This window comes from Hemicordylus capensis, chromosome 4, assembly GCF_027244095.1.
Source record: "Hemicordylus capensis ecotype Gifberg chromosome 4, rHemCap1.1.pri, whole genome shotgun sequence".
NCBI classification, from domain to species: domain Eukaryota; kingdom Metazoa; phylum Chordata; class Lepidosauria; order Squamata; family Cordylidae; genus Hemicordylus; species Hemicordylus capensis.
Window position 1 is genome coordinate 237839808 of NC_069660.1, and position 12538 is coordinate 237852345.

General features: G+C 38.6%; 1 protein-coding gene across 15 annotated transcripts in view; it reads left to right on the top strand.

Annotated features, from left to right (window-relative positions):
• PIEZO2 (piezo type mechanosensitive ion channel component 2) overlaps positions 1–12538 on the top strand; it is a 469614-nt gene that overhangs the window by 327057 nt on the left and 130019 nt on the right. For all 15 annotated transcript variants that reach the window (XM_053247271.1, XM_053247279.1, XM_053247278.1 and 12 more), the window contains 4 exons: positions 3719–3808; positions 6747–6874; positions 8183–8254; positions 11922–12025. In XM_053247271.1, coding sequence (XP_053103246.1) covers positions 3719–3808; positions 6747–6874; positions 8183–8254; positions 11922–12025 — 394 coding nt within the window. The remainder of the gene's footprint in view (positions 1–3718; positions 3809–6746; positions 6875–8182; positions 8255–11921; positions 12026–12538) is intronic.

Below are 12538 nucleotides of genomic sequence, written 5' to 3' on the forward strand. Positions count from 1 at the left end.
ACTGCTTTGGAAACTTTGGTTGAAAAGCGGTATATAAATTGTTGTTGTTTTGTTTAGTCCATACATCAATATTAGTTAACTGAAACTTTAATCACATTTTAATCAAACTTTAATCACACTTCCCCAGAAGGAACAGGTACGCAGTCTAGGAGTGTTTCTGGGTCCAATCCTCTCCCTGGTCTCCCAGGTTGAGGTGGTGGCCTGAAGTGCTTTCCATCAGCTTCGGCTGATACACATTTCTTAAGATGAACGACCTCAAAACAGTGGTACATCTGCTGGTAACCTCCAGACTAGATTACTGCAATGTTCTCTATGTGGGGCTGCCCTTGTATGTAATCCGGAAACTACAGTTGGTCCAGAATGCAGCAGTCGGGCTGGTCTCTGGGTCATCTCGGAGAGACCATATTACTCCTGTATTGAAGGAGTTACACTGGCTGCCGATATGTTTCCAGGCAAAATACAAGGTGTTGGTTATAACCTATAAAGCCCTGGGTATTTAAGAGAATGTCTTCTTTGTCATGAACCCCACCGTCCACTGAGATCTTCTGGAGAGGTCCGTCTGCATTTGCCACCAGCTCGTCTGGTGGCCACTCAGGGACAGGCCTTCTCTGCTGCTGCCCCAAGCCTTTGGAATGCACTCCCTAGTGAAATAAGAACCTTCCCATCTCTGACAGCTTTTTAAAAGTTTTTAAAGACACATCTGTTCACCCAGGCTTTTAATTAATATTGTTTTGATTATTTTAATGCTGTTTTAAAATATTCTTTAAAAAATTTTAAATTGTTGTAATGTTTTAAACTTTTCTTTTTGTTTTAACTAATGTTTTACTTTCTGCTTTTATTTTGTTGTAAACCGCCCAGAGACGTAAGTTTTGGGCAGTATAAAAATGTTAAATAAATAAATAAATAAATAAATAAATAAATAAAATTTAAAAACCATCAAAAAAGTTGTTAGTCTTGTGAAACAAGTTCAAGAATAGTTATATTTTCCTAAAAAGTACCCCTGCTTCATCAAAGGAATATGAAGTAAACTATTTATATACCAGGGGTTTCCAGCCTGTGCTACTTCAGATGCTGCTGAACTACAACTTCCATCATTCACAGCCACAATTCATTGTGGCTGGGGATGATGAGTGCTGTACTTCAGCAATATTTGGAGTACCACAGGTTCAGAACTCCTGTGATATACCATCTTCTCCGCATATAAATAAATGGAGATAGATGAATGAAGCTTTTACTCCTCCTGGGTAGACTGTCAGCATCTAGCTTTCATTTACTACTATTAGTATAACTATTTTTATACTGCTTCCAAAGCTGGATGGATGGATGGATGGATGGATAGATAGATAGATAGATGCAACAAGTCCATGTTCCCCTCTGGTATCTCCAAGATAGGGCTGAGAGAGACTCCTGCCTGCAACCTGGGAGAAGCTGCTGCCAGTCTGTGTTAGACAATACTGAGCAAGATGGACCAATGCTCTGAGTCAGTATAAGACAGCTTCTTATATTCCAATCTTGCCTTGCTTTGCTCTCCCTCCCACCCCAAACTTTATCTCCCATCCCAGCAAATGAGCAGGCTATGCAGTTTATGCTAAACCTGGGGCTCCGCACTTCTTGGATGAAAAGCGGGGAGTTGCCAAGTTAAACTTCACCTGGAACACCAAAAACCTTAGGGCTAGGCTTGTACAGCAATGTAACATGATGATCTGTGCACAGTTAGGAACTGTGATTCTTCCCTAGGTCTTAGGCTTTTAAAAATAATGTTACTTTGTCTACAAGTCTAAATTTAAATAAGCAAGCAAGCAATATGCAATGATTTTCTATATTTCTGGGAAGGAAGAATCATCTAATCTTAGTGGACAGAGAAGAAAATGGTTTCGGCCCAGTCTAAAAGGAAGGCCCTCCTTAGAGAGATCTCAAGTAAAGTGGAAAAGTGACCATTATCAAGTTTTTATATCAATCTCCCCTCTCACCTAGGACTATATCCTAACTTAACAAAAAGGAAAGCTTTAAACCTACCCTGCTTAGAATGAATGGTAAATAAGCTTGCAGATAGTTGCAGACTCAGAGTCTAATGAGGCCATGTAACCATGTACACTGCTCTGAGCTCCTCGGAGGATGAGCAGGATATAGGTGTAAAAATAAAATAAATAAATAAATGTAGTTGCTGGATGACAGCATTGTGCAGGATCTTTCCTAGATGGAGACTTTACTTTGAGAGAGTGGATGTGCTTCACATATTGGCCAGATTTACCTTGAAGTCTGTGTGATATATCAGAAAGCGTTCCATACACAATTTGGGTTTTCATTGCACATTGGCACTTAGCCCAATTTATGTCCAGGGTAAAAAAAAATTCACTTTTTGTGTCGGGTTTTTGGGCAAATTTGAAATATCCATAATATGCAGTACTTCTCTCCTCTTAATCCTGCCATAAAGTGTGCTGTCTGGAAAAGCTCCAGGGCAGATCTTTCTACTTAAGCACCAGACTACTAGTCACAGGCGTTACCTACCAATCTCTATTTTCTCTCTTCATTTATTGTTCACTGAGAAACATAATTTCCTTCACATAAAGCTGGAGAAGAGAGGAGCCCTCACAATTCCTTGAAAAATAATCTACCCAGCTGCTGAACCACTTATTCAATACTGGTTACTTCTTTTTAGCCTACTTTCCAATAGACTCATGAGATCACCCGGCATTCCGTGTATGTGTTGTCTTCCCCGCCCCCCAATCTCTCAATGCCTGGACCAATATGAAACAAATCGGGTATAGTTGTAGGGACACCTCAACAGTGCAGTTTGTGATGATGTCATCCACCCCAATTCAAGATGGCGGACACAGGAATGATTGAGGTGCAAGTGGACTAACTTGTGAACTGCCTGATTTGGACCAAATTTAGTCCCGTTGTAGGGGATAGTGAAATAAAGTAGACAGATTAATTCTTACTAGAACAACTTGTTAAATTATGGGATTGATTCTGGTTTTGGTTCATGTGAACCTAGTAATTCCATTCCATTTAACTGAAAAAACTTCTTTGAGCTGGTTTTTGGGTTCAGGTGTGGTTCAACTTTCTGATCTTTAGCCTACTTTCCTTAAGGAAAGTAATTTTATGAGATCACCCGACGTGTTGTGTGTGTGTGTGTGTGTGTGTGTGTGTCCCTCTATCAGCTTCACAATGGCTGGACTGATTTGAACCAAATTTGGCACAGTTGTAGGGACACATAGGGACATCCCAACAGCGTAGTTTGTGGTGATGTCATCCACCCCAATTCAAGATAGCAGACTTGTGACAATTTGAGATGGAAATGGGAACTGACTTCAACCAAATTTGGAACTAGTTGTAGGGACGCCTCAATGTCATAGTTTTTGATGATGTCATCCACCTCAATTCAAGACGGTGGACACATGAATGATTGAGGCGCAAGTGGGCTAATTTGTGAATGGCCGGGACCTAGCCAATTTGGACCAAATTTGGTACAGTTGTAGTGATACATAGGGACACCTCAATAGCGTAGTTTATGATTATGTCATCCACTCAAATTCAAGATGGTGGATGCATGAATGTTTGAGGCAGAAGTGGGCTAATTTGGTAATTATCAAGATTATAGTGAAAGGCTAGTAGGCATTTTAGTACCTACAAGAAGTTCTTACTATGTATATGTGCTTGTGTTGCATTATTTTTACCTACATTTTTGGCAGTGATCTTTTTTGTTTGTTTGCAGAGGTGCTGAGCTTTTCCAGGCCACAATTGTGAAGGCTGTAAAGGCAAGACTTGAGGAAGAGAAAAAGTCAATGGATCAACTGAAGAGACAGTATGTCTGTGTTTCTCCTTTCCCTTTCCCTTTCCCTTTCCTTTCCTTTCCTTTCCCAAGGCATATCCTAAAGGGATTGCTTTGTTGCTGGTTGATGTGTATTACCATATAGTTAGCTTCCCAGAAAGCATTTTAATTTTACATTATAGATGTCAATGCCCACTCTATTATAAATGTGATTTCTTGGAGATGGGTATGCTCATTTAGTCAGTTGAATTTATCCAGTGCATAATATATGCCTCCCTCCCCTACCAAATGGAATGTAGTGGGAAGAGACGACTGGAAGGAGAGAACATCAGTGTCCCCCCTAACAGGGATTCCCAGATGTTGTTAACTACAACTCCCAGAATCCCCAGCTTTGATGGCTTTTGCTTGGGGATTATGGGAGTTCTGGTCAGCAACATCTGGGAATCCCTGTTAGAGGGGACACTGGTGGCCTTTCTCATCCTCCCTGTGTGTGGCCAAATACAGATGGAACCAGCCCAACTACTTGGAGCTGTCTGTTTGGGCCATTGGCCGTAAATAAAGTATGTGCTTGGATCTGTCTGTGGAATTGCTTTGACTTTGCTGTTGCCAAGAGCAAAGAAAAAGGAAGTTGTTTGGATTGGTGAACTAGGTATGCATCGCCTCATCCTTCTCTTAGCCATGTAAGAGTGTGAGCAAGAGGCATTAAACCGTTTAGATATATGATACAGATAAATGCTGCTGTTAAAGTATTTTGTATAAAGTAAACTTTAAATTGTTTGAAGTGCATGTTAAACAAATTGACCTTCTTTTGCAGAATTCTACTTCTAAGTCTATGATTTTAAAAGAGTCTTGGAAATTAGTTTTGCTCTGAAAGAGTAGGTGGCAGAAGACAAAAGGGGGAGGACAACAACATGGGAAGGATGTTTGATGGGCAGTATGATCACTAATGAGCATCTGTAGTAATGAAGAGGGATGATGAGCTGTACAGGATGTTAAAATGCATTCTGACCAATGGAAACCTTATCTAGAATTTCTCTTATGGTTTTTATGCCTTTACAACATTTTTTTTCACATGTTCCCAAATCCTCTGTCTGTAATAATCAGGATTTGAAATTTATATTTTATTTTTAAAACAAAGTATCTTAGAATGCCCAATTTTTGCATGCTTTTGCACTTGTCAACAAAATGTACATATTTTTACGAAATATGCCTAGCCAACTGCAAATAATATTCTAGTAATAATTTGTGTATTGGCACTAAATTGTATCAGTCTAAAAAGCTGAGGAGGCAGAGTTTAGAGAACAATTCTGGCATGCAAAGTTTCCATATATAACCTCTCACAGCTAATGCTAAAGATTACATTAAAAATTAGGGGTGTACAATTCGGGAATTCGGTGATTCGGTTCGGGACCCGAACCGAATCACCCCTGTTCTGTTTTGTGCCCGAATATGGGCCACCCGAATCACCCTTGATTCGGTTCGGATTCGGATTTAATCTGAATCTGAATATGAATCGATTTGGGGGTAAAAAGGGGGCCCAGGGGCAAAATTTTGGGGTGGGGTGGTAGTGCCAAATGGGTGCAGGCTACCACCCCAATTTCAGGGGAATTGGGCAAAGGGCTGATTTTTGGGGAATTTTTGAAATTTTAGTGACTTTGGGGCAGTTCTGGGGCATAGCATGGGATCTGGGCAAAGGGAGTAGGGTGGGGTGGTAGTGCCTAATGGGTGCAGGCTACCACCCCAATTTCAGGGGGATTGGGCAAAGGACCGATTTTTGGGGAATTTCTGAAGTTTTCATGTCTTTGGGGCAGATTGGGGCAGAAAGTGGGGACTGGGGCAGAATAGTGGGGTGGGGTGGTAGTGCCTAATGGGTGGAGGCTACCACCCCAATTTCAGGGGGATTGGACAAAGGGCTGATTTTTTGAGAATTTTTGAAGTTTTAGTGACTTTGGGGCAGTTTGGGGGCAGAAAGTGGATCTGCCCCAAAAGAGTGGGGTGGGGTGGTAGTGCCTAATGGGTGGAGGCTACCACCCCAATTTCAGGGGGATTGGGCAGAGGGCTGATTTTTGGGGAATATTTGAAGTTTTGGTGTCTTTGGGGCAGATTGGGGGAAGAAAGTGGATCTGCCCCAAAGGAGTAGGGTGGGCTGGTAGATAGTGCCTAATGGGTGGAGGCTACCACCCGTCCCCAATTTCAGAGTGATTGGGCAGAGGGGTGAATTTTGGTGAATTCTGAAGTTTGTCTTCATAAGGTGAAGTGTGCTAAATTGATTACTTCCTCATATTCATAGTAATTGAGAGTGTGAAAAAGTGAAAGTGGGGTCATGGGAGTTGTCTAATTGAAAAAAATCTCATTTGCTATGATAGAATGAGAATTCACACCTCAGAAGCCCCTAACCCATTAGGCACTACCACCCCACCCTACTATTCTGCCCCAGTCCCCACTTTCTGCCCCAATCTGCCCCAAAGACAAGAAAACTTCAGAAATTCCCCAAAAATCAGCCCTTTACCCAATCCCCCTGAAATTGGGGTGGTAGCCTGCACCCATTAGGCACTACCACCCCACCCCACTCTTTTTGCCCAGATCCCATGCTATGCCCCCGAACTGCCCCAAAGTCGCTAAAACTTCAAAAAATCCCCCCAACTCAACCATGAACCGAATCACCCGAATTTTTCATGCCCGAAATTCGGGTGATTCGGCTCGGGCCCAAAAAATATCGGGGGACATCGGGGGTGATTCGGTTTGGCCCCGAATCACCCGAAATTGCTCGTTTCAGGCACAGATCGTTCTGTGCCCGAAATTTTTTGCACATCCCTATTAAAAATACCTGAGGTTATGTGGCAGGTGAAGAAAAGTCACTTGACAGTTTTGTAAGAATACCTTGCAATTATTTTGACACAAAATCACATGCATCTTGAATCCACAAAGATGATGGTCCAACTGTGACACAATGTAAAATGTCCTTTGACAGAATGGACCGTATCAAAGCCAGGCAACAAAAATATAAAAAGGGGAAAGAGAAGATGATGAGCATGAACCAAGAATCATCAGATGGGCAAGCAATTCAGAAGGTTGCTGAAGAAGAAGATGATGATGATGGTACTATTCATTCCATATACCTGTTGTTAATGTTTATTGCTAGGTAGCATCAAAATTAATGCATGTAGAGAAGAATTATGCCTCATTCAGCCATTTGCTGCAGAAGCTTCACAGCCTGATCCTATGCATGTTTATTCAGAAATAAATCCTGCTGTGTTCATTAGGACTCCATCCCCTGTAAGCATGTACCAGATTGCAGTGTACAGATAAAGCTTCCCTCCCTATCCCTTTCGCCTCAGTAGAAAAGCAGCTTGCACGTACAGTCCTTTGCACACTTGGGTTGCCTCCTTCACTGAAGTGAGTGAAGGACAATCTATATGTGTTGGAACTCCTATACAAGGATTTAGATTAGGGTACCAAAATATTGCCTAATATTATAAGATATTGCATAGGACAAACTGCAGTTTTAGAACAAAAGTGCAAAATGATCAAAATGAAAGTAAAAAAGATTTACTTTGAAACAGACAGTTCACATTTGAGTCTGAATTGGTCTCTAATGTGAAAATGAGTAACAAATTTCTTGGAATGATGATTATATTTTGAAACAGAAATGTTTCAGAATAGCAATGATTATTGTTTGTTTTACCAGTAACATTTATTTGTTGTGGGGATGGGGTAGGCAAAACAAATTAATTAATTATATTGTAGGAACTTGGGTAAAATACTTCTGGATTATTAATGTTCCAACTATTCTTGTTTTGGAGATTTAATTTATTGCAGCTTTTTATCTCTCATTTATTTCAAGCAGTTATCAAATAGTGCAATTTTTCAAAATTTAATTTTACTACTACCAATGCAATTTCCCCCCAATAAAGTGGTATGGGATTTGTCAAGAATTTTTTCCTTATGCCCAGTGCACACACATAATGTGACATCACACAATGATATCATACAACATCTCTGTAAAGCCTTTCTGTTTGGTTTTTCATTAGATTTGTGGGAAATCAGGTGCATTGTCAGGAATTGGTTGGGGTTTTTTTGTAATGCAGATCAAATAAATATATTTTATTTTAAGATGAAAGGGCAATCTTTTTCTTAATAAGGCTCTATATAAAACTTAGTATTCCCATAAATATCTTCATATTTGGAATTAAATTTGGTTTTTAATAATTAAATAAAAGTGACTATGTTATTTTCATAGACTCGTTCATAAATAAATGTCTGGGTTGTTGTTGTTTTTTCCTTGAGTATATTAGAACTGGATCTGATGTTCTTGCACAGTTTGGAGCTACTGGAAAAAGAAAAAGAAAATAAGAGTAGCATGTTCCTCACTTTGTAAAATTAATTTTTGGACATATTTCATTTTAGGAGAAGCAGACAAAGAGAAAGCCAAGGGCAAAAAAAAGCAGTGGTGGCGGCCTTGGGTTGATCATGCTTCCAGTAGGTTTCTCAATAATCTTTCAAATACATGAATTTAACCCTTATATCCTTGACCAGAATTAAGGCATTCCCAAGACCTGTTTGTTTTTTGCATGGTTTTATAATTGTGACTTGATAGTTATATGGATTTTAAATCCAATGATTTCAAGCAGAAACAAGAAAGTGTTTGTCATTTTGGCTGTTGATCAGCTACATACCTTTATGGCAGTTTTCAATGTTGTTAAGTTCAACCAAATATTTATCATGTGAAAAAGGGGAAAAGGTACACACTGAGTAAATTTCCAAAAGAGACAGTGAATTAATTTGAGTTTGGATGCTTTATTAATATCAACCAGTATTATGGGCCTGTACTTATCAATGCATTGTTTGTGTTTCAATATCTGAGACTGTCTTCATTTCATGGAAGGATTACTCAACTTTCTAGCAAACTCAGTTCCTAACAATAGAAATGCTTTGTGCATGGAAGTACTCATTTACGAAATGAAAAATAAAACACAAATAATGTCACATTGCCCTCTTGAGTTAAAATGCCTGTAAATATTTTCACAGTCAATAGTGTAGTCATATTCCAATAACACTCTGCTTAAATTATTAATATTGCATAAGAGTGTAAAAAAATAAGACTATAACATGCAAGATCAATAGTTCAATTGCTATTAAAATATTAAACATTTTAGTGGAGTTGATTGCACTGTTAAAATATCTGAAACATGAGTTTTTGCCTTTCAGCTCAACTTTATTTACTTTGTCCTTCCATTTGTACACTTCCTTTCTTTGCATCTACACCTATGCTTCTGTAGCATCTACCTCTGTAGTTCAGCAATATAACCCAGCACTTTGAAGTCTATTTCTGTCAAGTCACAAGTAAACTATGCCTATATATGTGTGTTTCTGTTTCTAAAGGGCATGATGAAAATGTATCCTTTTTCTTTCCTTCAAAATGTTATGGAAGAAAAATGTAATTGTTTTCAAAAGAAACCACTGCAATTAATGTCCTTTGAGACTATAGCCTTTCAGAATAGACCTGGATATGGTTTATCCTCATGTTAGCTCTACAGTTGCAGAAGAATAGTTGAAATTTAGATGATGAGAATGACTTGTATGCTTTTAAGATCTCAGGTTATCTTGTGACATGACTTTCAGTTTAAGCAGGAAGCTGAACAAATGATATGATTCCATTGCTTTCTGCTACAGTCCAGTGTGTGAGATAGACCTATATCCATGCAACCTTTCTTAAATAGTTACTATTCAATTGAGTGAGTAGTATTCATTTCACCCTCATTATATGTTTTAGACAACCAAACATACTTTACATATTATTGCAATAATGCATGTACTTGTGAAAAGCAACATCTGGTCAAGCTCTGAAAGTGATTATTACTTAGCAGTATGCAGTTCCATATGTTCTGCTTTTTAAAAAACAACAACAACAAAAACCTGCTCACTACTTCAGGACAGCAGTTTGCCAAGTACTCTTTGCTTCCAGCTGTCTGTTGCTGAATATTGTAACATAGTATTTGGCATATCTGTACTCTCACATCTAAACAGAAAGTGCATACTATCTGTACTGCAGCCTTCAGTTTCTCTGTTGTCATGACATTCTTGGGCTTCTCTTCCACTGACGAAGGCATGAAATGAGAAACCAGCTTTCACACAACTGTTGCTACTTGGTAGTCTCCAAAATAACTCCAACAATCAGTTTGAAGATTAGAAAATATTGTGCTTTTCCCCCTCTGCTGAACAAATTAAAAAAGATTTGTGAAGAACTGTTAACTTTATGTTGGAAGAGGAATGGCTTGTGGGTAGAGAGGTACAATCCAATTGAAAAGAGGGCTATGATTCCTGTTGTACTTCTCCACCACACTGATGTATGCAATAAGAGTGCATTATTGCAGTTGAATCATACCTTGCTTTTGTATCTTTTGAGTGTAAACCCAACACAGTGCCTGGTATGACGGAACCTTAAAAGGCTAATGCGTGATAATGACCATGTCTGCAGTTATAACACTCCAGAAAACCACTGACATGCATTATTCTTCCCCTAGATATGAAGTAATTAATTCCTGCAAGACACTGTCCTGCAGCAGACTATAGCTGCAGAGGATCTTGTATGATCTAGATTCATTTCAGTCAGGTTTCTACACTAGGTTTGGGACTGAGATGATGTTGGTCACCTGGGGTATGACCTGTTGTGGGACCTTGACAGAGGAAGTGTGTCACTCTTGATTCTGCTGGACTTTACAGTGGTGTTTGACTAAGTTATCCTTCCACATCTCAGGGATGGGGCCTGGTGGTATGGTCGGGTCCTGGTGGATGTGATCTAACAAGCTGAGACTTAACTCAGACAAGATGGAGGAGCTATTGATCAGTAGGAAGCAGAATCAGGGAGGGCAATTCAACCCTGTTCTAGGTGGGATTGTACTTCATCTGTGAGATCAGGTGCATATTTGGGGTTTCTCCTCAGCCTGTAGAACAATTGGGCCTATCCACTATTCCGTAAGATACTGTTGGAGCAATTCTTGGGCTTCTTCATGGCCACCTGATTTACACACAAACACTGGACCTGTCTGTGTAACTTGGGATGCAGTCTGTATGTGTGAACAGTTGGTACAGGTGGAACATGTATGTACATGTGTACAGGTCATACATGAAGTTTTGTGGGGCGGGGCAGGATGATCACATAAGACCAAGATTTGCGCCACAGTATATTGAGGGTAAGGTATGATTGAACAGATGATAAGCTCTTCTGATTGGTCAGAGAGCTATATAATGAGGGTCAAATGTATTCTTGAATGTCATTCTATCAGTTGCATTGTAAGTTTACTATGTATAAATATTTTAAGATATTTTAGTTTACTTGCAGATATTACATAATAGCTTTTATTGGCAAATGTAATGCTGTGGCTTTTATTTTATATCTTGCTTATTATTTTACTTTTCATTACTTTTATTTCCCTTGTTTGATCCAGTTAGACCTGTAAGCTTGTTAGAAATTCTTTGAAAGTGCTTCTGTTCAAGGATATAAGGCCCAGTTCATTCATATCACATGGAGGTCTCAGAACTGTTTTTAAATCCACAGGCAAAATTTATTTTTTTATCCGTGATCATATGTACTAATTAAAAAACATTAGTTTTGAACAAGACATTCTTTTCCTTATCTTTTATTTTAAGCCAGAAGAAATATAGTAAAACAAAAGTAAAATGGTATTAGATGCCTCCACACTTTTAGCAACTATTTTTGTTGTTGCTGCTGTTTTTGTCCAGTGATATCATTTTAAATTTAACTTATACACTGGATACTCACAGAGCTAGAGATTCCTTAATTTCTGGCATAATGAAAGAAACATTTTTTTAAAAAAAAGTAAATTACAGTAGCACTTTAATACCTTGCCAACTTTTAAAACATTTTATAAATTCTTTTCTCTTGATAAAAAATATTTTTTCTTGGAATCTATATTTTTCTTTGTTGTGCCTTTAAATATCACACTAAATTATTTCTGTGCCACAGATTCTATTCTTCTCTTGCTTTTTCTCCACTTCTGCCTGTCTTATAATTGAGCCCCATGATCACGGAATGGTCTTGTGTGTCTTTTTGGTGGCTCAGGGTAGAGCTTATGAGGGATTTTTTCCCCCTGCAAGAAATAAGAAAATATTTTATTTTGCTTAGTGGTCAGAAGTGGAGATTATTATTTGTTTGAGACGGACAGTGAAGAAGAGGAAGAGGAAGGGAAAAGGGAAGAGGAGGAGCCTCCAAGAAGATCTGCGTTCCAGGTACTGTATGCTAAGAAGGGTTGGAATGTTTGGTTTATTTTGAAAAATATTCAGTATGAAAACCTAGTTCTAATTTAAAATGTATTGTTGCTTGCTTATATTATTGTCACATTTCTACAATGCAAGAATGATATTGGAGATGAATTTTCATTCACTTGCACCAGCAGCATGCTTTAAAAAAAATAAAGATTCATATTTTGAACTTTATTTTTCCCATGTTGCCTTAGACACAAGTGAATAAGACATCTTTCCATTGGCATTGCTTGAGATTGCTTAGATGCTTTTCTATTTTGAAAAAATAAACCCTGCAGAATTCTTATATGAAACAGGTATTGTAATAAAATCCAGGTTTTGTATATGTGGATATAGTTTGTTCAAAAAGTAGCTTTATTTGCCAGCAGAAGTCAGGGCGAGGTGACAATATAATTAAAACAAGCTTGCATCCTAAAAGGGAGAAAGGTAAGCTATTAATATATAGCTACAACTGCAGCATCCAGCAACGTGATTAATGCA